We start from the raw sequence: 27,207 nt of genomic DNA on the forward strand, positions 1-27,207 counted from the left end.
CTCAGTATAAATATAGCGTCGGTGCATGATCTTCCCGACCTAAAACATTGTTGTTCTTCTGCTAATGCTATAATTTTATTCAGTTTGTTTGTTATCACTTTGGTCGTTAATTTTAGTGTTGTGTTTAATAAATTAATTATTCTTCTGTAATTCTCCGGGTCCGATTTTTCTCCCTTTTTGAAGAGAGGTATTAGAATGCTTGGTCTTAATTCTTGTGGTATTCTGTTTTGTATTTTATGCCTAAAAAAATAATAGAATCGCAAAAGTTTAGTGAAAAAATTTGAAATTTAGCTTTTTAATCAAGTTTGTGGTAAAATGTATAGTAAAAAGAACAAAAAAATTGTGCAACTTTTAATTTTAAGAAAAACGTGATTTTATTGTTTTTTAATTTGTTGGATAAAATTGCGATTTTGACAATGTTCATCCACCTAAAATTCAAAATAAACCTCATTTTCGTTTTCAGCACCATCAAAAACATAAAGTATGACCAAATTAGCCATTCACATCACCGTGGTCAGTATCTCGAGAAATAAGCGTTATTTGGGAGGAGTGCCACTCGTCTATAAATAAAATTTTCCAGAAAACTCCATGACCTCTGTTTTAACGCTGTGTTGGTTAAAATTATAAACTAAAAACTTTTTTTAGTCAACTTTTTTAAATAAACATGAAACTAGCGAAATCTGATGACAAAATGTTTAAAAATTAACAACTCTTTTAATTTTTTAAACATTTCGGAGAAATTCCATTGTTATCTAAATACTTCAAAGCTGACACAGTAAAATTTTTAAAAGGAAATATTTACAGCGACCAAAGATACAGTGAGTTAACGTTGAAAAATCATCGAAATTGATTTTTCGCCTTATTGCTTAAAATTTGATTTTTGAACATGTTCCACCAATTTTAGATAAAAATAAACTTCATATTCGGATTCAGCGACCTCGAAAACATAAACAAGAATGTGTGTGTACTTTGTACGCACGTAAGAAGTTATACTTCTATTATATGATTATATGATTATAAACGAAATTAATATACTTTTTATTTATATTTTATTTAAATATTAAACTAATTTATACTTACTACTTCTCAAACATTTTTATTAAAACAGTGCCAAAAATTAAAATAATAAAAGAATAAAACACACACAAACACATTAAAAATGCCACAAATGATTTCTGAACATTAATTGACGGAAAAATTTTTAACTAAATACGTATTTTCTGAAAATAAAATTATATAATAAATATACTTACAATCATAAAATGTATAAAAAAATAAAAAAATAAAAGTTTCTATTGGGATTCGAACCAACTTACCATGCGGCTGGTATAATATTTGCGTTGTATTGGGGTTCACTCGCATTAAAACTTCGCCACAGAGACAGTTTGTCATGATGTGCGAAGATCGACTCACTAAACGGATTAAACTTTTGACACTTTTAACTTATGTAAATCAAATTATTTTGATTTTGAATTGAAATGATTTAGAATTGAAAAAATACAACAAAACATAGAGTAAGAAAACAATATATTACGTGAATATTGATAGAAATTTTGATGGTAATCAAATTATGTAAATAAAAGTATTACATACTACTTATGTATTTTGGTAGGTTCAAATAGGTAGGTATCGGAGTCCGTATAACGACTAATAAATTTCGCAATCACTTGCATCGTGCAAAGTGGCTATGTTCAAATATCATAACAAAATTTTATCAACTATTTATAAAACACTTACCAGTTACCAGTGTAAGATTATTTAGCTTTGAATAAGCGAGATCTGCGGCACTCATACTAGTCACAGTTTGATGGGCTTTCACATTGGCATGCAACAATCATCTCTTCTATGTAAATAAGTCCAAAAATATAATATGAAAACTATTTAAAAAGGCAGTATAACCATTAACTAACTTTTTGTTTGTTGTTTCTCTTCCTACAAATTTTAAAACGTAACAACCATACATTATAACCAAACCACAGTCCCACAGCTGTGCCACAGCACAGCTGCCATATTGGATAATTTTTGTCATGTCATTTGAACATCCAATCAGAACAAAGTTATAATGCGCATGCGCCCGGTCGCTAGGTTTTACCATATAAAAATTCACCGTCATTACGCCCGTAAAGAAGTATAACTTCAAAAATGACCAAAATTCTCCATTCGTTTATCATGGTCGCTTTTTCGATTATATAATACAGGGTGTTACATTTAAAAAAAAACCCCTTTTTGTACCATCTGAACCGCTTATGCTAGAGTAAAAAACACTTTCAGCGATTACCCACGGTCTGTTCGCTAAACTCAGACGCAACTTTCTAGATATTTTAGTCGGTAATTTTGCCAATTTTAGTAAAATTGGCAAAAAATAATTACTAAATAGTTAATAAACACTAAATAGTTAGTAATTTTGCCAATTTTAGCAAAATTGGCAAAAAACAAAAAAATTATCGACTAAAATATCTAGCCAGTTGCGTCTGAGTTTAGCGAACCGACTATACAAGTATTATTTACAAATTTGTATGATGCACCCCCATATTTTCCCCTAAACCACCCCAAAAAAGGAGAATTAATAAAGAAATAATCAAAAATTGGTTTTGGGCCACCACTGTGGCTTTAGGGTGCAATGAAAGTAAAATATGCATAGGTGATAATGTGTAGCAGACAATGTGTTCTTTTATTTTCCATAACTACGTTATCAATAAAATGAATAGGTGACGAAAAAAAAACAAAAACTGGAGCCCGCCAAAGCATTTCTGAGGTTTACGGCACCACTGTGCCGTAACCGTTGCTTATACGAAAAAAATGCATAGGTCCTTATTTGTAGAGAAAATAGTGGTCTTTAATTGTGTATAAGTTTTTTTCGAAAATGCATAAGTAATGAGAAAATCGTAAAAACATGCTCGCTTAATGTTTCGCTTTCGCCAAAGAATAGGGTAGTCTTCGCAAGGATGTTGAAATAACCATATACTCGTATATTTATGAAACACCCTATTGATGCAGCAAATGGTCATATGGGTCAAAAAGCAAAAAAAAAAACAAATTTTTCAACCACCCATTTTAATTATTTATTTATGGCTACAGGGGTTGCATCAAGAAATCGATTTTGGTGTCCATGCATGAGTAATAAGAACGTGCACAAAATGATATATGAAGGATTTGAATAAAGGGCATGGTGTGTGAAGGATTCCAAGAAAATCAGTTTCTTTATTAATTCTCCTTTTTTTGGGTGGTTCCGGGAAAAAAATGGGGGTGTATTATACAAGTTTGTAAATAACACCAGTACATGGATAAATCGCTCAAAGTTTTTATACGCTAGCATAAGCCTAAATGAAACCTATACCAAAAAATCAGTCTCTTATTTGTGATTAATTTTCGCAGGATTTCTTCTTGATTTCCGTTACAGTTAGTAACGGAAATATTATATTATAGGGAAATATTATATTATAGGGAAAAATATTTTTTTTAAAAACATTTTTTTTTAAACTTGTCAACTTTGGGGCGCCACCCCCGCCAAACGGTGGGTGATAGACATATGCTGTCGGGAAATAAATAGTAGGAAATATAGTCCTCTTTAGTTTACTATTAAGTTCCTATTAAGTTTACTATTAATTTTACTATTAAGATGAAAAGGGGGGTTCCGGGGCGAAATTTTTTAAGAAAAAGTTAGTCTCATAATAAGCACCCCTTTATATACCAGAAAAAAAGGTAAAACTGGACTTTTGTCCTTTTTGCGAGGTTCAACCTCTGTTTCCTACACTAATATTATTTATCTATGAGTTAAAGGGTGACATCCGAATAGGTCTGTAGTGTGAGCAGATGGAACATTAAGAATAATGTAAGTGGAGAAATCAAGTACATACTTATAGTTCTTTTTTAATATAAAGCTAACATTGCCATTAAAAACCCTTTTAAATAAGACAGGACAATGAAAACGTATACACTTATGTTTCATAACACTTGAGGTGCATTAGTTGCCTGTAAAAACATGTGAATTTAAATTATTTTACAATAAATTGTTTTTTATGTTAATAGAGATCTTTTATGTTTTAATTTACATAATTTCTTCGCTTATACGTAGTCAGAAATAACTTAATTTGTTGTATATATTTTTAAACGTACCATGGATTGGGTACTTAACACAAGTATTATTGTACTTTCTGATATGTAGAAAAATTTGTGCAAAACACGCTGTTAAAAAAGATTTTAAAATTAGTAAAAAAGACAGAAGTAGAATAATATCCAAAACGTTCAATTGAAGATGAAACTACCACTAGAATGAAATATGTAGTAACTTTGAATGGGAAAATTATCTCGGAAAGATGAAATTTTTCGAAAAAACGGATGGTGTATTAAATCACATAAAAGTGAACAAAAATTTTGAAAATTTTAGGATTGATAAGAGATTTAACGGATTAGAATAAGGAGAAAACAAGCTTAATTTCTTGCATAGTCACTGATAGATAGAATAGAATATAAGAAAACATGTACACAATTAAATTTTCGTTAGAAATCAGCTGATAAAAAAATACAGGAATAAAAAAACAAATTCTCATGTGGTCATGTAATTCTTATGTGGTCATGTGATCTTGAGAAAGCATATTATAGAGTTCCTCGAGGGATTGTATGATATGAGATCAATAAAAAAGGAATTACTGGTAATTATATGGATTTTGGGAGACATGTGTGAAGAAGTATCTACTAGCACTAGGACAGGCGTGGGAGTGACTGATAAATTCCATGTGAAAGGAGGATTGCACCAGGACTCCGTGTTTAGTCCTTATTTATTCGCATTATTTTTGGCTGAAATAGCGGGTAAACTGCAGGGAAACATTCTCTGATGCTTAATAAATGCTAATGATGTAGTATTAGTAGGAAATAATGAAAGGGATTCAGAACAAAAACTGGAATAGTGGAGACAATCTCTTGATGAAAAATGTTTCATTATACAGACCTACACCTCTATTGCCTATACCATTGAAACATTTGAAAAACTATAGCTAAAAAGATTAAAAAGATTAAAACCAATAATAGAAGAAAGGATCCTCATATCGCCTGCTCACTTTGGATTCGGGGAAAGTTATTAGACCTTGAATTAAATACTTAGAATTACTAATTTAATAGAAAGGGAATTAGAAGGAAAAACTTGGTTCAGCCGTCTATCTGGATATTCCTCATAGGCCGATCAGATACCAGCTTATTCCAGACTAAGTCGTAGATTCTTAGAATTTCAGATTACGACGTTATAGTCCTTGGGCCCACATATAAAATTATTATTTATGACCACAGCATCGAAACTTTTTGTACTTGTTATTTGGGTGGAGTCGGACAAATTTGGAGCTTGACGCATTATGGTAGTGGGGCGTTTGTCTGTTAAGCTGTCACAAAATTGTCAATTTTATGCAAGAAAAAAATGTATAACCACATTGGTCATTTTATTTTAATCAATGGTTTTTATCATATAAACAGAAAAACAATTTTGTCAGACAAAAATATTGGGCCATATGACGCGTCGGACACGCTAAATATGTCAAATTTATGGAAATAATAAATTTATTACCACAAGGCTAATTTTAACAGAATCTAATTTTTACAATAATGTGGTAACCCTGTCGGACAATTTTCACGGGGCTTATGCGCAGTCAGATGCGCCGAAGATGTCAATTTCCTGAAATTTTTTTATTTACAACCATTTTTCCGACAAAAATAGGTTCTAAGTAATTATATTCTAGATCAAAAAATCTAAGTGTCCGACAAAAATATTGGGGCAAATCGACAGTCGAACAAAAAATTTAATTTGTATTAGTAAACTATACTTTTAAATTATGCTGGGTTCGTGCATCCCTTATCTTCACAACCATTTTTCCGACAAAAGTAGTAGGTTACAAGTAAGTATATTCTTAAACAAAAAATGTAATTGTCTGACAAAAATGTTGGGGCAAACGAACAGAAAACTTAATTCTTTTAGGTTATAGACGTCCTTAAGAGGAAGCATTGTCAAAAAAAAATTTTAGAACAGTTTTTCTCGGTTACTTTTGAATCGATTTAGCTGAAAATTGGTACACACATTAAGTACGACATGTAAAAGGACGTGACATTAAGTTGTATCCAAAATTTTCCAAAAAAATTTTCCGACAAGAGGGAAAATTTGGAAAAATTTTGATCTAAAAATTTGTGTACATACACCTTGAACAATGACAAACATCGTTATGTAGATTTTTTTTTCGAATTTTCAAAAAAAATCCGACAAGAGGAAAAATTTCGGAAAATTTTTTGAAAATTTTGGACCCATTATTTTTATCCGACAAGTGATCCAAATTGCATTACCCATGTAAAAAAACAGTACAAAATAAAAATAAAATCCGTAGTAATAAATAAAAAAAATTCCAGGAAATTGACATCTTCGGAGCATCCGACTGCGCATATGTTCCGTGAAAATTGTCCGAAAAGGTTGCCACATTATTGTAAAAAGGCTTTATGGTAGATTCTGTTAAAATCAGCCATGTGGTAATAAATTTATTATTTTCATAAATTTGACATATTTAGCGTGTCCGACGCGTCATAATACGGCCCAATATTTTTGTCCGATAAAATTGTTTTCGCTGTTTATATGAGGTATCTGAAGGTAATATCGCCAAGTTAAGGTTTAGATTTTTTTTGTTGGATGGTGGGTTATATTAAAAAATATGTCACAACTTAAGCTATTCAATGAACTACTTGAAATTACGTAGAATCCACTAAAATAATAACTTGGTTATTTTTACACATTTACTGGACAATTTAAAAAAAAGGCATCTTTGGCGATATTTCCAACCCTTGTTGGCAATATCGCCAACCTATCATTTCGAATGCAATACGGTCTAACAATTGAACATTATACTTCAAAATTATATATTTGCAGAAAAATAGCAATAAGTAAGTATTTAAGAACAATAAGATTTTTGTACCATAATCTTGAGTGGTCAGCATATCTGAAAATGAAGTGTCATGTTTTTCTTCATCTGATGTTTCCATCTCACTTAACTCTATATCATCAGAATCACTGTTGCTTGTCGATGAATCTACAGTAGAGAGCTTTTTAATTTTTCCAACCTTCGACGTATCTGAAGAAGGCTGCCAAGGCAACCTTCTCCAAGTAGGGATGGTAACGCCAAGGCGTTATTACCATCCATTGGACTTGGCGATATTACTGACATGCACATAAATTTTTTGTAATTTGGTTTTCGAAGATAAGCAAAACTATCTTAAAAATCTAAATGCATCATTTTATTCCTTAGGAAACAAAGTACAAATCACTGAAATCAAATAATATTACTCATCAATAACGCCGCTCCAATCTAATAATCTAATAAACACAAAAGATGTAAAATTATAAACGGTACTCCTTCTACACCGAACACTGATACTCAAGTGTCCTAAACATCGCTGGCGAATCTAAGGTCATCGCAAACACCATCACGTGATTTAGAATACTATGAGGAACATATCCATGTTGCCATTTATTATTTAGCAAACGTACTTTCTGAGAAATCACGAGTTGGCGATATTACCAAGCTGGCGTTATTACCTGCACATACCTTGGTAAAAACCATTGATTAAAATAAAATGACCAATGTGGTTATACATTTTTTTCTTGCATAAAATTGACAACTTCGTGACAGCTTGACAGACAAACGCCCCACTACCATAATGAGCCAAGCTCCAAATTTGTCCGACTCCACCCAAATAACAAGTACAAAAAGTTTCGACGGTGTGGTCATAAGTAATAATTTTATATGTGGGCCCAATGACTATTAGCCTTTTTATTTTTATATTCACCGGCCGGGATCGAACTTCGATCGTATATCCATTAGACCGTCTCAGACCGCTTGACCATCTGACCAACTTTTTTTCGAAAATTTTTTTTAAGGTGGTCTACATATACAATAGGAAAAATGAAAGAATACCCATGAACGAACATATAAAACATGCTGTATTTTCCTGTCACCTTGTCATACAAAAAATTGGCCAGCGAAAATACATGTAATAATTATTATTACATATACTTGCGCTGGGCAATTTTCTTTGTGTCACGGTGACAGGAAAATACAACGTGTCTGTACATCGTGCCTAATATAGGTTTTTGTAATTTTTTTTTAATTTCAGGTTCCCAGGAGATGCGCGTTGTTTGTTATTATACCAACTGGTCAATATATAGACCGGGAGACGCTAAGTTTAGTCCGCAAAATATAAACCCCTATCTATGCACACATCTTATATACGCATTTGGAGGATTTACCAAAGAAAATACGCTCAAACCCTTTGATAAATATCAAGATATAGAAAAAGGTAAGTCAACAAACCATTTTACAGTCGAACCCGCTTATTAAAATGGCCTTCATGCCAAGCAAAAATATTCTTATAAGCGGGATATTCTAATAACCGATCATTAATGGCTAGCTGAAATAAGTGTATCGAATATACGTTATAATAGTACATACTATGTTAATATGTACCTATGTATATGGTTTTAGGTCTTTTAATGTCAATAAACATTTATAATCTATTTACAAAAATAATTACGAAACGATTAGACAATGAATTAGAATTGGGTTTTAGAAAAGAACGATCAACTATTGGTAATAAATAATCTTATAGAAAAATGATGTTTCTAAAAACAGCCAAGTGTGTGGCAATGTACCAAAGAAATTTGTAGACAAATGAAACTATTTTATGACCTTGTCGGCGAACGATTGAATTTTGTGTGGAAAAGGAGCGTTTACTCATAACACAGTATTAAAGTGTTTATTAGGTACCTGACTAACCGTAATATAATATACAAAACAACAGGCTTTCGAAGCTCTTACCGACAAACCATTATACCAGGCAAATTTAAAATTTTTAGGAAATTGTACGTAAATTTTTTTAACCTGAAAAAATTATTCCAAAACGCGGTATCAGGTTACTAAATTATATTCCAATAAACGGATAAATTTAGTCAAGGGTAAATGGAAACTTTTCGGGACCTCGAATTTATATTCCATAAACCGGGATATTCCTATACCGGTACTCTAATAAGCGGGTTCGACTGTTTTGTTGTTTTTTTCTGTTTAGATTATACGTGGGTGATCCGATAAGTACTTAGCATCTCAGCTCGATGGTGCCACTGTCGCAAGAGAAATTTACCATCGTGTAATACATTCTTGTAGACGGCCTGTGTCAAAATATCAGCAAAACCGGACTCGTAATTTTGTTTTGACCTCGTGTATTAGCGGGCGTGTTTGGGGATTTTAGAAAAATGAAAAAAGAGCAATATCGGTGGTTAGACTCCTGTTTTTAGAAGAGAAGTCCCGAAGCGAAATCAAAAAGCACTTGAATACTGTAAACGGTGACTCTTTTCCTTCGATGGAAACCGTCAAAAAATGGTTCAACGAGTTTCAACGTGGTGGCACGTCGGTTTTTAATAAGTCACTCCCAGTTACCCCGAAAACGGCTACCACTGAGGATAACGTGAAAGAAGTCCACGATCCCGTATTGGTAGACCGCCAATTGAAGGTGCGTGAGAAAGCTGAGACAGCAGGCATCTCAAAAGATCTCGTTCGTCATATGAGCCATGAAATCTTGGGCATAAAAAGCTGTCAGTGCGATGGCTGCCGCATTTTCTAACGTCGAACAATAAACGCAACCATGAGACCTCTTCAGAGCAGTGTCTGTTGCTGTTTAAGTGTAATCCAAATAAGTTTAAACGTTGTTTCATAACCGTCAAGGAAACATGGTTCGCCAGAGTCAAAGGGACAGTCGATACAGTGGACGTCACCCCGCGAACATGCTCCAAGGAGGGCAAAGACTTTCCAATCGACCGGAAAGACAATGACCACTATTTTCTGGTATTCACAAGATGCGATATATATCCACTTTCTGCAAAAGGGCAATAAGATCACAAGACTTTACTATGCCGCATTATTAGCCCGATTCGACGCCAAATTTCAGAAGAAAACAGCCCCAATTAAAGAAAAAGTTACTCTTTCACCATGACAACGCTCCGGCTCAAACCTCCGCCATCACCAAGGCCAAATTGCTCGAATTGGGCTACAAACTGCTGTTCTAACCAACGCATTCTCCAGATTTGGGCCTTTACAACTTTTTTTGTTTCCAAACTTAAAAAAGTCACTCGCCGGGCAGAAAGTTAAGTCGAATAAGGAGTTCATCACCGCCACGGCAGACTACGTTCAGAAATAAATCGCCACTTTTCCAAAATTTTCGTTTTCCTTTTAAATTATCGCACCATCTTTTTCTTGGGCTGCCACATTGACATATAACATCCTCTTATATGTCATTGGTCTGCCAATACTTCTTCGTCCATTTGGTGACTTATCTCGTGCTATTCGTACTATCCTATCATCTGCCATTCTACTAATGTGCTCGTTCCACTCCTGTTTCCGTTTTGCCACCCGTCCATTTGTGTCTTCTACATTGCATGCTCTTCTTATGTTTTCGCTTCTCTCCCTATCCAACAGACTTTTCCCTGATATTCGTCGAAGTATTTTCATCTCTGTTGTTTCTAGTTGTCTTCTCGTTTTAGATGTGTCAGGTCTTGTCTTCTCGTACATTTGCCGTGTATGTCAATATAGGTCTAATTGCTGCTTTATCGATTCTTGCTTTTGTATCTTGTCTTAGGTGTTTGTTCTTCCAGATTGTGTCATCTCCGTAACTGGTTATATCTATTCCCAGATATCTAAACCTTGCCTTCTGCTTTATTTGTTTCCCATCAATTTGATTTTACATCGTAGTGGGTATTTAGATGTTGTTATACATTTGGTTTTTTCTGCTGATATTATCATATTGTATTTATTGGCTGTTGTATTGAAGATGTGTGTTCATCTTTGGAGATCGCCTTCTGTCTCGACGTTTAATGCGGCGTCTTCTGCATAACATAATATTTGGATTTCTTTGTTTCCCATTCTGTAACCATTGCCTTTGCGTACTGCTTCTATTAGTTCGTCCATTATTATATTAAAGAGCAGTGGACTTAACGAGTCACCTTGCCTGACAACGCTTTGTGTTTGACAGCCGCTAGTACAACCAACAATTGCCCGAAGGTTAAAGAGACTATGGCCAGCTGACATGAAGACAACATAAGACTCCTTCACTGGAAGGAGCCCAGTGAAGAGTCCAACTCCCAAGTCAACACTTTAACTGAGTCAATGTGTCAATGCGTCGCAGCCTAATTTGGTTCACTAATGCGTTGCTTCGCTCTCTATTAAATATCATTTCGATCGACTATCTCCTGGCATTTATCGGTTGTGGTGGGAGCATAGTGGAACTGAGTGGATTTAGATGCGTGCTCGGTACCTGTCGGAGCGCTGAATGCGTAGCTAGAAAGGCTAATCGTTACAAAATAAAAAATCAATATTTAAAATAAGTAATAACTTACAATTTTAGGTGGTTATGCAAAATTCACTGGATTAAAAACTTACAACAAAAATTTAAAAACTATGCTAGCAATTGGTGGCTGGAACGAGGGATCCACTAGATTTTCTCCCATGGTGGCAAATGCCACAAGACGGAAAGAATTCGCTAGAAATGCCATTAAGTTTTTAAGACTGAACCATTTCGATGGACTGGATCTAGATTGGGAATATCCGTCTTTCAGGGATGGTGGAAAACCTAGGGATAAGACCAACTATCCACTTCTTGTACAGGTAGGAAAATATATACAATTAACGTTAAAAGTATTTTACACTTGTTTAATTTTCTACTCCTAAAATTAGTCCAATCACTCACGGTAAAATATTGCAAAACCTATCAATTTTAAACAACCGCTTCGGTAGATATGAACTTTGGCATACACATAGCTAAAATGTCAAAGAAACAAGTGATATTTTGCCGATCTCAGAAACCATCGCCGACTTGGTATTAGTCTTTAACAACTCCGAGTAAAGAGCTTGAATTGATGCTATTAGTAGGGGAGGAAAGTGTGCTAAATTTGCAGTTACTCGAGCGCTTTGGGGACCTATTGGGTTGTGATTATTAGGTCCTAAAACCAAAAAAAGCTAAGTAAAATTTTCCATTTTAGTGGGGACTTTCCATTTTTGAAGTTATTCTTCTTTAGGCGCGATGCGATTGAGAGTAAGATTTCATAAATTTGCGCGCATGAGCACAAAGACAGTAATAGTTCGTTGCTAATCTTTCAAGATAGGTATGTATGTATCTGTATCAGCGCAAATAAGTCATTAAAAGAATATATTAGTGTTTTTAGTAAATGTATTATTTATTATAATTTTTGGATTTGTCTTTCTCTGTAGTAAGATAATAAAATATTATGTAGGTATAACATTTTTATCTGTCTATTTTTGTCACCGTGTTGTGTAATTACCTATATCCGAAACTTACTTGTCATTTAAAGAAGCTCGGTGGCGTAGGTGGTAGACCGTTAGGTCAGTGATTGGAAGGTCGCACCGGTCGCGGGTTCCAAACCTGGACGATTCATATTTTTTTTTAATTTTTGGTTGTTTTAATAAAAATTGTTTAAAAGTGGTAGATAAGAAAGTTAGTTTAATATTTAAATAAAATACAAATAACCTGTTTGTTAAGTATATTTACTTCGTTGAAATTATATAATAGAATAATAACTTCTTACGTGCGTACAAAGTACACACACATTCTTTTTTTAATTTAATTTTCCATTTCCATCAATCGTTTTTTTTTTCGATTATAGCGCCATTTATCCATAATTCGAAAAAATGTTTCGAATAAAAGTTGCTGATTTTTATGCAAAGAATCCAAATCTGCAATAAAAATTTGGGGCTTCTATTTAAGATTTTAAAGTAACCCCCCACCCCACCTCCGTGGGGGTCGTGTTTGGTAGTGCCATTCGATAGATTTTTGAAAAATGTTGAATAAGTGTATTTTGTAGTTTTTCGATCTGATGTTTATTTTGCGAAATATCGCAGGATTTGTATTTAAAGTTTTAAATTTACCCCCCACCCCTCTCCGTGGGGAGTCAGGTTTGGTATCATTTGATAGATTGTTGAAAAATATTGAATAAGTATTTTTTTGTTTTTCGATATGACGTTCATTTCACGAAATATTCGCTTTTTTTGTAAAACTTTTTAACCCTCCCATTTCCTTACTCAAAGCTCAATTCGTCAGATTTTTGAAATATACACTCTTTTGCATGTATACTTATCTTATTTTAATCTGACAATTTCGAGTATTTTTAAGGATAGATTTGTTTTTCGGGCCCCCCCCTAACGAACGCCCCTGTGTTAATAGCTAATATATGGTAGAGGTACATCTGCAGAGTACCAGGTTTCTCCCCATATGATAATCTGACGCGCTCGAATAACTGCAAAAATCCCCGCTTGGGCTCCCCTACCATATATCTATTTAATTTCTATAAAATCTGGAATCGAGGCCCATCCTGGGCACCAGGTACCTCGGATATCTTCGGCGTATGATATTCGTGTTCAGCCAGCCCAAAAACCCCAAGATAGAAAAATTTAACTCATATGAAGAAGGAAGAGAAGGCCTATATCCAAAGATGAATGTTTCGGACTGTTTAGATAGAGATTTATCTAGATCTCTTCCCGCCTTTCTTCTCTCTCTCCCTCTTTCAACCTCTCCTTTCTCAATGTTTTTGGTGTACTTACTATTATTTTTTGACAAAAAAATGTTCTGGATTGTTTATTTTTGAAATTAGTATTTAGAAAAAAATATCAGCTTTTGTTGAATTATGGGATAAGGTTTATAAAGTGAATGGTACCTATAAAATTGTAAACCACAATAAAAGGTCAAGATAAGGATCTATTAAAATGGCAAGTATTTCAGAATACTTATCTTTGTCGTGACCAAAGTTAGTCATAACAATTTTAGTGCTTTTTTTACTGTTGCATATCATTAATGTTAAATTAAAATTTACTTTAAGGAACTAGTTCTAAAACACTCAACACTTTTTAAATTTTAGTTTACGCAATTATTAACACTGTTACCAAAATATCACTGAAGAAACAGTAATTTTTTATGCAAAATGTCTAATTTCCCAAAGTTTGACTATTTTATTGTTCATTATGCACATTTAGGGTAGGCTTGCCTATTTATATTTCTTCTTAGTTGTTTTGGGTTATGCTAAAAATAGTAATCACCACATCAATATATCTTGTATAATCCTCTCCTACTTAATCTTCTTTCGCCTGCTTCTCGTAGTCTTAGTATTACTTTCATCCTATAGGTAGGATTTCATTCTATTGACATCCTGTTATTAAATGCAATACCTATTGTACTCCAAAAAGTTGTGGTTTTTTCTCTGCTGTTTTTTCCTCTAGGTGACGGAATCTGCATAGATCATCATCTGCAAATCCCATCAGTTTCTTCTGCCTATTCAGTTTACATTGCCGTATTAATGAATGAATGAATGAATGAATTTATTTAAACCACATTACACATTTTACAAGGTTTGTAGCAAGTCAGACTTCACAATGATTTAAAATAATCAAGTAAAACCTATCTATATATATATAAAATATTAGAATATACCTAAAATACACAAATAATAATTTCACACACAAGTATATCACAAAAATTTCAATAAAAATAGTATAAATTATGTAAGTACTGTATCACAGATCAGTAGTAAATGATATTAGATAGATGAGTACTTTCCACGAACTTCAATGAAACTTGAAATATTCCACTGAATAAAAACAGTTCTTATTCAGTATTCTTTTCACTGTTTTTTTAAAAGCATTTTTAGACTTAAATTTTTTATATAACCTGGCAACACGTTGTAAAGTTTATAATCTAGAATTTATTTTTGACTTAGTTAGACGGTAACGATTAATTCTGATATCATCTGCCTGCCTTGTGTTGTAATTATGAATGTCATGTTGTTTCACAAGGGATACAGATCTCCTGTGTATTTCAACAACAACACTAAAAATATATAAGCACGGTAAGGGTAATATACTAATCAAAAATGAATAACCATTTTCAATTTCGTTGCAAAACGAAAATACAGCCGCACCATATTCTAGTCCAATCAGAGAGTGCAGCAAGCACCTCTACCGGTTTCGAAACTTATTAGTCTCTCATCAGGAGGCACATATGCTGCTCTCTCTGATCCAACCAAAACAAGCCCCGGCGTGCAGTCCCGGATTGCAACGAACGAAATAGTTGCCCTAGCAGTTGCCGCTAGGGCATCTATGCCATTTCGTTCGTTGCAATCCGGGACTGCACGCCGGGGCTTGTTTTGGTTGGATCAGAGAGAGCAGCATATGTGCCTCCTGATGAGAGACTAATAAGTTTCAAAACCGGTAGAGGTGCTTGCTGCACTCTCTGATTGGACTAGAATATGGTGCGGCTGTATTTTCGTTTTGCAACGAAATTGAAAATGGTTATTCATTTTTGATTTGCATGTTTACTTTGATTGGAGTACGAAGGGAACCATTCTCGTTGGATCTTTACCGCGCTGAGCAGATGGGACAAGAATTATAAATTGTAAAATTCCCTCATCTTCCTTAGTCTCAGCATCCGTATGGCTTGCAAATTGTAGAAGCCTCAGAGGTGTAACCAGAGAAGCTTCCAATTGTTTTCAGTCTGGTGGGATGTAGAGTAATATTAAGTTGTTTTACATGCCATTAGAGTGAAAACTTAGTCTTTTGTAATATACTAAGTTTAAAAAACAATTTAATTATTTAATTACCTACTATGTCTTTGACTGTTTTCCTGTCTTTGCTTACTTGATCTGCTGTAAATTTTGGCGAACGTTCTATACTAAATTGTTTCGCCTGTCTCTGTCCTGGTGAATTCGTCCTTCGTTCCAAAGAATTGTGTGCCACCCACTTTCTTGAAGCCGTTCTTGGTAGTGTTTTTGCAACGCGGCATAAGGGTTCCGGTCCAATAAATGGATTGATGAGCCTTGTACGGCTATCTGTCTTTTCATTGCCCTTATGACCCTCTTGTCTTGGTACCCAGGCTATCGGTCATCTAGTTAATTTAGGGAAACCACACAATCCCATACTAGCTCAGAATATCTTTGACGTATGTTACTCCGGCGTCTTGATGGATGGTTCCATTGGTTATGATTTATGGACCTAGCTTTGTTCTTAATATTTTGGAATTAAATATTTGTATTATTTCAATATTGGAATGTGCGACGGTTCTCCATAATTCTAGTTCATAAGTTTAAACTGATTTCAGGATGACTTTATGAATTAATATTTTATTTTCAGTTGATAGTTTTGATCTTCTGCCTAACAACCAATACATGTTCCTCTACTTATGACTTAGCTTAGTATTTTAGCTTAGTAAATATAATATGCTTTCTCTAGTTATGGTATGTCCAAGTTGGTATATCTAGTTTGTATGTCCAAGTACATACCTAGATATTTGACTTCGCCCCCTTGTTGGATTCATTTACCGTTTAAGTATACAGTAGGACATGTTTTCTACCCATGGTAAATGTTAGGATAACTTGCGATCGCAGTCGCTACATCGATGTCAAAACAAACCTTTATTTTCTTATGAGATCGCACATACCAAGGATGTGTCACCCGCTCACCCTCGCGACCTATCAACGCGGTTTACAGCGATGTCGATGCCAAAACAAAATAGTTTGTTTTACATCGCGATCGAGCTGCTAATCGCGGGGAAAATAAAGTTTATTATTGGTTTTTAAACCACGTGACATTCGCCGGAGATACGGCTGGTGTATTTATTAATTTCTTGTTGTAATCAAGTTGCGGCAAGTTTTAGTTATATGGAAACCGCAAAGAACACTGAAAGGAAGGTATCTTCGGTATGTTTTGCCCGTTATCGATGTAAACCTCGACCGCAATTGCGACCTACACCACGCTCATCCATGTATCCTCGGCATCTTCATACCCTTAGGTGTATTAATTTGTTTTCACTTATTTTGACTTTCCATTTTATCGTCCGTTGTTGTATTTTATTTGTTTTTTATTTTGGCATTTTTGTTAGATGATAGTTTTTCCATATGATCTGCAAATGTGGATATGGTGTTATCTGTATCTGTCGGTAGGTAAGCAGCAATAAAAGGTATAGTCCTAGGACGCTTGCTTGGGACAATTTAGAATTTGTTTGTTTTCTGTGAATAATTTTTCAGGAAGTTCTACTTGATAAAGTTTTGTCAGTACTGAAATAATCTCTTCTTCAGTTTATAGTATCTTCCGTCAATTGGCGTAAAAACTTTTTTAAGATATATCGCAAATGTTTCGCCTTTTTCTAGTGGATTTTTCGCTTATTTTCCTGTTTCTGTTACATAGTTCTGCCTTCGTAAGTTTCTTGAATTTTTGGATAACCAGTAGTCAGTGGCTTGGGTTGCATCTAGTTGTTGTAAGTATTCCTGAAAAATTGCATATTTTCTGTATTAGGCAGTGGCGTAACAAACTCCGTCGGGGCCCCCCGCAGAATTGGAAATGAGGCCCCCTTTAAAAAATTACTAAATGCGACATGTGTAACAAATATCTAGGTATATGTGTTACAGCCCAGTAAATCAACGTAAAATATGGCGATACCGTGTAATTTTCAGTGTCACCACCGAAGTGGTCAACTCAAGACTTTTCGAGTTATTTATTAGTAAAAATGTTTATTGTTCAACAAAAAAAAACACGTTTTTAGGCAATTTTTCGCAAATAGTTCAAAGAGTAAGTATTCGATCGAAAAGAATATTGTTAGCAAAAATGTACCTAGCTTATAAAAAAAATGAAACAAAAATGAAGTCTATCGACTCAGTAAAAGAAAACTTGTAGCTCATGAAAAGTTTTTCTTATTCGTAAAATTCCATATCAAATATTTTAATGTGAAATAACCAAAAAATTAAATACTGTTCGGGAAAACTCATTAGAACTTTTTTAAAGTGTTTAAAAGAAGCTTTATTTTTTACAAAAGTTTCTACCATCAAAACTAAGCCATTAATCTCAAAATATAGTTAATCCCATTTTTTGGTAAAAAATTGTGAAAATCTCCCCCTATTTAGCACCCCAAATGAAACTAATCATTATCGCCTTACAAATTACCTAACATTTTTATACGACCTGTCAGTTTCACCGGTTCAAAGTGCATATTTTTAAAAGGGTTCTAGTTGAAGGGTTTAAACGAGTCATTAATCACGAGTATATGCCAAATTTTAAACAGCCATGTCTAAACCAATTATTGACTTACAGAAAAAAAATAAAGTCAAAATATTTATAGAAGCAAGACCTACCTTCATTTCTTTACTCTTTGAGATTTTTCGTATCACTAATACTTTTTAAGTTATTTTGAAAAAAAGGCATTTTCCAAAATAAAGAAAACTTTTAATTTTTTTCAAAAATAGAACTTTGAACCGGTCAAACTTACAGAACATATAAACAATAAATATTTAAAGTAAATGGCAAAGCGCTAATGATAAATTTTATTCGGGCTGCGAAATAGGGGCAGATTTTCACGATTTTTTTTTACCAAAAAAGGGGCCAACTTTATTTTGAGCGTAACTCGTATAGTTTTAGTGATAGAAGCTGTTATAATAAAATAAAATTAAAGCTTTTTTTGAAACATTTAAAAAAGTTTTAAGAGTTTTTCTAGAAAATTACTTCATTTTTTGGTTATTTCAGGTTGAAATATTCGATTTGGAATTGGACAAATAAGAATCTTCATGGGCTTCAACTGTGCTTTTACTGTGTCGATAGACTTCATGAATAAGTACACCATTTTCTGTATCTTATAAGCTACATTTTTGTAGCCAAATACTTATTTTTGAGTTATTTGCGAAAAACCCGTCTGAAAACGTTTTTTTTTTTTTAATAAACATGTTCACTCGCAAATGACTTGAAAAGTATTAGCATAGATAAAGAAACTCTATAGAAGAACAAAAGTTGCTTATAATTAGTCAATTTATACATTTTCAGATCTTATTTTAAACGTATGTTTTTCACCACAAGGAGGGGTGTCACCCCCCGAAGTAAAAGCAATCAACGGCATAAATCCAACTTTGAAGTGGAGTGTAACTAGTACCTAAATCCAAATTGTCAAGCAAATACGTCCGTCGTGACGCTGATAATTTCACTCCAGAACTGTCATTTACTGAGCTATTGGTGTATTCATGCATTGTTTATGACGACTTACATTTTTCATCTTTATTGGTATAGAATAAAATAGAACAAAAATTACTAAATGATTACATTAATATTATTCTATGAGATGAACAACTTTCTTCGTGCACTATCTACTATCAGCGAATATATCTACAATTTTATTAATTCGGATGGACAACTTCATTTTCAATAATTCACTGCTTAAAAAACCTATGTATTCAAATAATATAACAACACATTTTTACATATATTAGACAACAAGATGGGGCCCTTGGCATATTGGGGCCCCCGTAAGCTTCATGCTGCGGGGGCCCCTGTTACGCCTCTGGATAATTGTGTCGAAATACTAAACGTAGGTAAAGGTTAAAGAGAAAACCCATTTCTAAATTTAGAAATATTGTTATTCTAAAATTCGGCAAATTGCAATTCTCAAATCTTTCAATAGTCACGTACAAAGCATTATAGTTTATTGTCGTTACCATAAAATTTCGGTAGGCCGGAAGGGATAAAGTTTCTAGATATTATGAGATGATTCACTTGCCAAATACGTTTATTTAGAAATTTACGTTTTTAATTTTAAACACACAACGTAAAATAATATAACAATAACAGATTTTTACATAATATCAGATGACAAGATGGGACCCCTAAGCGATTGCCCCCCCCCCCGCAAGCTTCACGCCTCTGTTACGCCCCTGGTATTAGGTATCAATTTACTAATTCTTTTGTGCTTTATTAAGGTATGTTTTACTCTGAGGTGATCTTCTTAATTGACATTGTTTTAATAATATAAGACGTATGTATAATTTTAATTACATCTTCATGTTTCTTTTCTGCAAGCAAACGTTACAATATTTAATTTGTATTAAAATACTAAAATAATTAACATATTTATGATTACATACGTAACGCTGCATGAGACTTGTCCATCAATGTACCCATATTTCGTGAAATTTGAAGGTTTACTTTTGTCTATAATGAAAATCATCTAAGGATATTCCCATCAAATTATCAAATAATCATGTGCAGGATCAACAAACTGCAATTTATTTTTACAGCTATAATTCAATCTTTATTTAATCTTAATTAAATACATATATACATATTACTTTTAATATCCTTCGGCATTTTTTTAAGCATGAGCAATCATTAACCTTGACTTTTAAACCTCTACCTACAAGAACGGAATAATTTTATTTACTTTATTTGTATTTATTTATAAGTGTATTGAGTACGAGTATAGTTGGAACGGTGGATGTTTATCTCTATATACCAAGTATAGTCCAGTAAAATACGGTTTTTTGTCGGGACACTGACCCTGCCAGGTTGCAAATGGGTTTTTGGGTACTATATACCTCATCATCTTCTAGCAGTTATCGTCCATTGCTGAACATAGTCCTCCTTTAAGTTTCTCCATGTCTCCCTGTCTTGAGCTACCATCATCCAGTTCCCGACAGTTCTCTTTACATCGTCACTCCAGTGCATTGGTGGTCGATTATATACCTAATGCATTATAAATTATAAATACAAAAATGCCCGTCACAGTTCGGAGGCATATAATAGTCATTAACAAATAAGACTCCAAAATGGCAATTTTTACGTTTAAATCGCTACAGGTAAAAATAGGGTAATTTAATATATTATTTAGAGCAGTGTTTCCCAACCTTTTTTGTGCCATGCCTCACCTCAGCCTTTCTAAAATTCATATGCCCCCTATTTAACAAATTCCAAATTTTCAAATTCCAAATAATTTTAATTTTATATATATAATATATTATGTAATAATAATTTTTTATTGTAATTTAGTTGTATCCTTGCGCTTGATTCTTGCTGCTTCTTAATTGCAGTACCTAAATCATTTCCATCAATAAATTCACATTTAGCTAATTATGAAGATGGAAACGGTAGCAATAGTTATCTTGTAAAAACCTTTAAACGCGTTTTCTAAAAACTACTTGTAGTATGGTATAACTAGACCCAAACCCAGACATCCAAAGTGAAAGATATCCTCCAACATCAAATTGTTCTATATGGTCCATATAATCTTTAGAAAAGTCACACCATTTTGAGCGTCGGATTTGGGGGAAGAGGGGGAAGCAATCGGTATATTCTTAGTTTTTTACGTTTTTCGTCAATATTTCTAAAACTATGTGGTTTAGCATGAACGACCTTTTATACAAAAATATTCTACATTAAATTTGAAATAAAAAAGGCCCGATGCATAATTCTTCTAAAATGAACGGTTCCAAAGTTAAGGAGGTAGTATAATATAATTGGTCCAAAAAAAGGCCTAACCCAGACATCCAAAGTAAAAGTTTTCTTCCAACACCAAACTGTTCTATTCACATATTGTTCAGTAAAATGTTACACCATTTTGAGCGTCCGGTTTGGGGGGGGGAGATGGGAGAAAAGTCGGTAAATTAGTAGTTTTTTTAAGTTTTTCGTTAATATTTCTAAAACTATGCTTTAGCGGCAACAATGTTCTATACAAAAATGTTCCATATAAAATTAAAACAAAAAATATCCTATACAGAATTATTATAAAATCAACGGTTCCAGAGTTACGGAGGGTGAAAAGTGGAGGTTTTCGATACAATTTATAATATTATTGCTGATAAAAAAAACTTTCTTTAACAGGATTGTGTTTTGTAAATAAAATTTGCTATTTCAGTGGCCGATGGTATGTTAGTGATAAGCCCTTGAAGATACGTCAACCTCACCACCCAAAATCATCATCAATAGCCCAAATAATATAAAAAGTATCGAAAACCTCCACTTTTCACCCCCCGTAACTCTAAAACCGTTGATTTTATAACAATTATGTATAGGACCTTTTTTGTTTTAAATTTAATGTAGAACATTTTTGTATAGAGCATTGTTTACGCTAAAGCATGGTTTTAGAAATATTACTTTGGATGTCAATCCCGTACTAGGTATACCTATACAGTGCTAGTCAAAAGTCCGTACCCCCCCTCGTATCTTTTGAACGGTTATACCTATAATAGTGAAATTGGGAGGGAGAAAATAAACGGACGTAAGCTTCTTAACTAGTTATGACAGGTGACGTAATAGTGACAGATGACGTTACAGAGCCACTGTGACCGATAATTTTAAATAGGACCTTATGGCAAGTGATACCTCGTTTGAAAGGTATTTAAAATACCTATTCAGTCATACTAATTTTTTTAAGTTTAGGTTGATTTTGATTTTGGTGAATAAATTAAATAAATATAATATTGTAGTTTCTTCTTCTTGTAGTTTCATATTGTATTATATAATATTGTATAGTTTCATATAATATTGTAGTTTCGAATTTAATTAATAAAAATTCAAATGTCCGCCTATGGATTTTTTGTCAAAAAAGTTGACGATTTTTAATTCTCTTGTAGTTTTTACGTCAACGTCAACCTGTTTGACAAGTAATCATAGGCGGAATTTTGAATTTTTATTAATTAAATGGGAAACTACAATTTTATATTTATTTCATTTGTTCATCAAAATTAGCTTAAACTCAAACACAATTAGTATGACTGAATAGGGATTTTCAATACCTTTCAAACGAGGTATCACTTGCCATAAGGTCCCATTTAAAATTATCGGTCACAGTGGCTCTGTAACGTCATCTGTCACTATTACGTCACCTGTCATGACTAGTTAAGAAGCTTACGTCCGTTTATTTCCTCACTCCAAATTTCACTATTATAGGTGTAACCGTTCAAAAGATACGAGGGGGGTACGGACTTTTGACTAGCACTGTATAATATCTATTTGCTTTATCTCGCCAGGTAATAATAATATAGATGTGAGCATCCACTGACCCAAGTATATGCATAAATAATATGTATAACATGCCATTGAAATTAGTCTTCAAACTTTCACTCTTAATATAGGTTGTACATTTTGAGAATGCATTATTATAAAACAAGTCCATGGTTGGATTAATTGTTTTTAAATTCCAAATTGGAATGTTCTAGCATTCCTAAGAGTATATTTTTTAAGCACGCCACTATTATTTGTAAACAAATGGTACCTAACTGGTCTAAAATAAACGGTTGATTTTTATTTTTTTTTTATATAAAATTCTTCGAGCATATAAAATTAAAGAGATATTTTTGGATTATTTTTATTGACTGACAGAATATTTTCCATTTTTCTCTATCGATGACTTGACTTTTTGTTTTAGTGCAGTCATTGAAGCTTTTTAGCTCAAAAATTTTTTACTATGGACCGATTTACATGAAATTTTGGAACTAGGGTTATCCTACCCTTAACTTCAAAAATGATATTGACCCGAACTCCGTTTTCACCCTGGGGGTGGTTGCCACCCCTTTTCGGTGGTGGAAAATATTTTTTCAAAATAACCTCAGATATCGATCTATAGAAGACCTAATTTTAAGCAAAAAATTTATAAAGTTTTTTCAAAAACCCAATACTTTTCAAGTTATTGGCAATTGAAAATTCGAAATTTTCTCACGATTTTCAACAGTTTTTTGAAAATATTTCCAAAAAAATGCACTTTAACGATAATATTATACTGAACAAAATTGTAGCAGCTAAAAAAATGAACAAATTTGTTTTTTAAAGAGTGTTCTAAGTGAAATATTAAGAGAGATATTGAAGATCAAAGCCGTTTTTTATTTTGTGTGAAATTTAATCGATGTATTCAATGCCATCTAGCGGAGAGCGAATAAATTTTATGCATGCTAATGAGAAAGAATATTATAGTGCTTAAAATAAGCTTTAAAATGAGCACTGTTAAAAGTCTTTCGTACGTAAAATGAGTGACCTGTAATGAAAAAAAGAGGAACATCTAATGTTTTTTTTTAAATCAATGGATTTCATAAGTGCCATTTCCACCAAAATTAAAATTAATCGTATTCCGTTTAGAATCAACTTTAATATAAAGAGTTTGATGGATTCTAGCAGTTTTGCTGTTTTGCTGGTTTGGAACACATTTTTTTTAAAGAATCACGATTTTAAGAAAAAATAATTTTCGAATTAAAAAAAAAAACACTTTCTTTTCATAATATCTCAAAAATAATGATGGATACGTAAAGAAGTGTAATAATAAAAAAAAATAGGTTTTTTGACAAAAATTTTGGTATGTTTGTTTTTCCTATCACTCAAAAATTGACAAAGATATGATTGATTAAAGAACGCGCGGTGGCGCAACCACAGTCTCTCTCGAGCCCTTTGACCCTTCACCATTTCAAAATAAAAAGTTTTTCACTACATATTATAATGAAAAGTTGTAGCTGTTTTAATTACCTGCAAAATGGTTTTTGACAAGTTGTGATAGCTTCAAAATTGAAGTAGTTATGGCCCAAAAACTAAATCATACATATTCAATGTTTTAATTTAGGGGTAGTTTTAAGGGTTAAAGAACTTGAGCATATGATTTTCCAGCATAGCTTTTTCGAAAACGTAAAATAACATTTACTGTATATTTAAATCTTTTTATATCATACTATACTAAATTACATTTTTGTAAATTTTTTCGATTTAAGGGTTGTTTGCAAGGGTTGTACGGTTTTCAAGGGGATGAAAATGAGTTTAACATGAGGTTATTGTGTTAGAAAACACTTCACAATGTCCACTCTTTATTATTAAACACGTTTTCTGGCGATAAAATGGCTCAATGTAAATTTTTCCATTAAGGGGTTGTTTTCACCCCTTAAAAATAAAAACGGAGTTTGGGTCAATATCACTTTTGAAGTTAAAGGTAAGATAAGTCTAATTCCAAAATCTCATGTAAATCGGTTCATAGTAAAAAATTTCGGAGGTAAAAACATATTTTACGCTTCAATGACTGCACTATTTTTCTTATCTTATCACAAGGTATTAATTTACACTGATCAAAGGGAAAAAAGAAAAAGGATTTGATTTATTTTTCTAATAACAGAGTTACTAAAAATTATTTTAAAACAAAACAGAACTAATAGTTTCCTATAACTCGCCGAACTTCTGGACTACGTCCAGGCATGCTTTCAATTATATTTCGAATAGTTCCTTGATCTAGTTGTACCCATTCTTCCACGAGAACTTCCTCGACATGTTGTATATTTCTTAGTGGCTGACGATCCTTCAAACGCTTCTCGAGTGTATCCCATATGTTCAATGGGATTTAAATCTGGACTCCTCACTGGCCACTCCATATCCTGAATATTGTGGATAGTCAAATCATTTTGCACTATTTTGGCCACGTGCGGTCTCGCGTTCTCGTGCTGAAGGATAAATTCTGGACCCATATTTTTAAACTCTACTGGAATCAAAACGCCTGTTAGAACCGAAATGGGTGATACTGAAACCATAAGCATCCAAAGAGGAGTTAGACAAGGTTGCATATTATCACCATTATTATTCAACTTGTACTCAGAGGAAATTTTTGCACGAGCTCTAGATGAAGCATAAGAAGGAATAAAAGTCAATGGAAAAATCGTGAACAACATCAGGTACGCCGATGATATAGCACTGATTGCTGGCAGTAAAAAACAACTACAAACTCTGTTAAACAAAGTAGTGCGAGAAGGAGAACCATATGGCCTTAAGGTAAATGTAAAAAAACTAAAACAATGGTAATTTCAAAAAAGCATACACCGGCTATAAACATCCTAGTCAACAACAATCTCGTTGAACAAGTGAAAAAGTTTAAGTACCTAGGATGTTGGATACATGAAACCTTAGACCAAGAACAAGAGATTAAATGTAGAATAGAACAGGCAAGAAGCACCTTCTTAAAAATGCGACAGTTACTCATTGCCCGCAATCTTGATCTGTCCCTACAATACCGCATGATAAATTGTTATGTATATAATGTACTATTACACGCCGTGGAAGCTTGGACGTTAACAGTGAGCTCGTTACGACGTTTAGAAAGCTTTGAAATGTGGGTATTTCGTCGTATGCTGAAAATTCCATGGAGCGACCGCGTTAGAAATGAAGAAGTTTTAAGGCGTATGAATAGAGGACGTGAACTCACAGAAATTGTCAAGAAACGTAAAACACCTTATCTTGGACACATATTTGGACACGACAGGTATAACATCCTTCAACTTATTATAGAAGGGAAAATAGAAGGAAGACGCGGCCCGGGTAGACGACAAATAACCTGGCTGCGCAACATCAAAGAATGGACAGGATTAGACTTTCAAAATCTAATAAGAAAAGCCCAAAATAGAGACGACTTTGTAGAAGTCATGGCCAACCTTCGCTAAGAAGACGCAACCCAAAGAAGAAGATATTTTGAAAAAATGGTACATGTTTAGAACTTCGTTTATGTACCGCACTGCCGTCATCGCCCCTCGCTGAATAACTACTAAGTCAGAACGCCCATTTAAAGTTATCCCACCCCAAACCATAATGGAACCTCCACCAAAAGCCTGGGTTTCTTGAATAGTGGAATCCAAAAAGCGCTAACCTGGTCTTCTCAAGACTCTAAGGCGCGGCGCGCAAATTGAACCTAAGCCAGACACAACCTGCGCCGGCGGGACGGGTGACCCATGCATTTATTTTTCTAGCGTGCCGCATATTGAAGACAAGCCAACCCAACCGTTGGCTATCGACGTGGCGAATAGAGACGGGCAAAATCAGTGCGGACATGTAACGGTTACTTTTGATACCGGTTCTCAGTGGTACTGAGTACAAATACTGATTACTAAATACTGATGTATCTGATCCTTGTACTGAATTGAGTAGGCAACGTAAAATCGGTATTTCTGTACCTGTAACTAGTAACGTTTTAAAAATATCTTACACGTCCGTAGTAGTCGTAGCGGTATGACTTTCGAAAACATCGAATTGGATCATCAGCGGGTGCATAAAAAGATATTTTGCACTGAGTATTTTATTTCTGCACATAATACCTACATATTATTTAAAATAATCTCTCCCCTACTGCTCGGTCATAACTCATATTCCTCAATTTACTGCTCGGATCACAATCATTTACAATTACTGCAGGTCATAATAATTCATCATCCCTCCGCTGCTGATCGGTCGTAAAAAAATAAGACTATCTGCATATTTCGTTTTTAATTTTTAAGCGTAAAAATGTAATATGTAATAAACAAAAATGTAATATGCCGACAAGTTGAATTTAAGGGTAATACGATATTTTTATCGATCACGGTTTTAAGTAACATGA

At 33.5% G+C, this 27,207-nt stretch overlaps 1 protein-coding gene across 1 annotated transcript in view; it reads left to right on the forward strand.

The window, feature by feature from the left end:
• Positions 1-27,207, forward strand: part of LOC114334845 (serine-rich adhesin for platelets) — a 300,061-nt gene that overhangs the window by 176,378 nt on the left and 96,476 nt on the right. Inside the window, exons 3-4 of the mRNA XM_050658731.1 lie at positions 8,140-8,322; positions 11,416-11,675. Of these exons, the coding sequence (XP_050514688.1) occupies positions 8,140-8,322; positions 11,416-11,675 (443 nt within the window). The remainder of the gene's footprint in view (positions 1-8,139; positions 8,323-11,415; positions 11,676-27,207) is intronic.

Source organism: Diabrotica virgifera, chromosome 8 (genome assembly GCF_917563875.1).
Source record: "Diabrotica virgifera virgifera chromosome 8, PGI_DIABVI_V3a".
NCBI lineage: Eukaryota > Metazoa > Arthropoda > Insecta > Coleoptera > Chrysomelidae > Diabrotica > Diabrotica virgifera.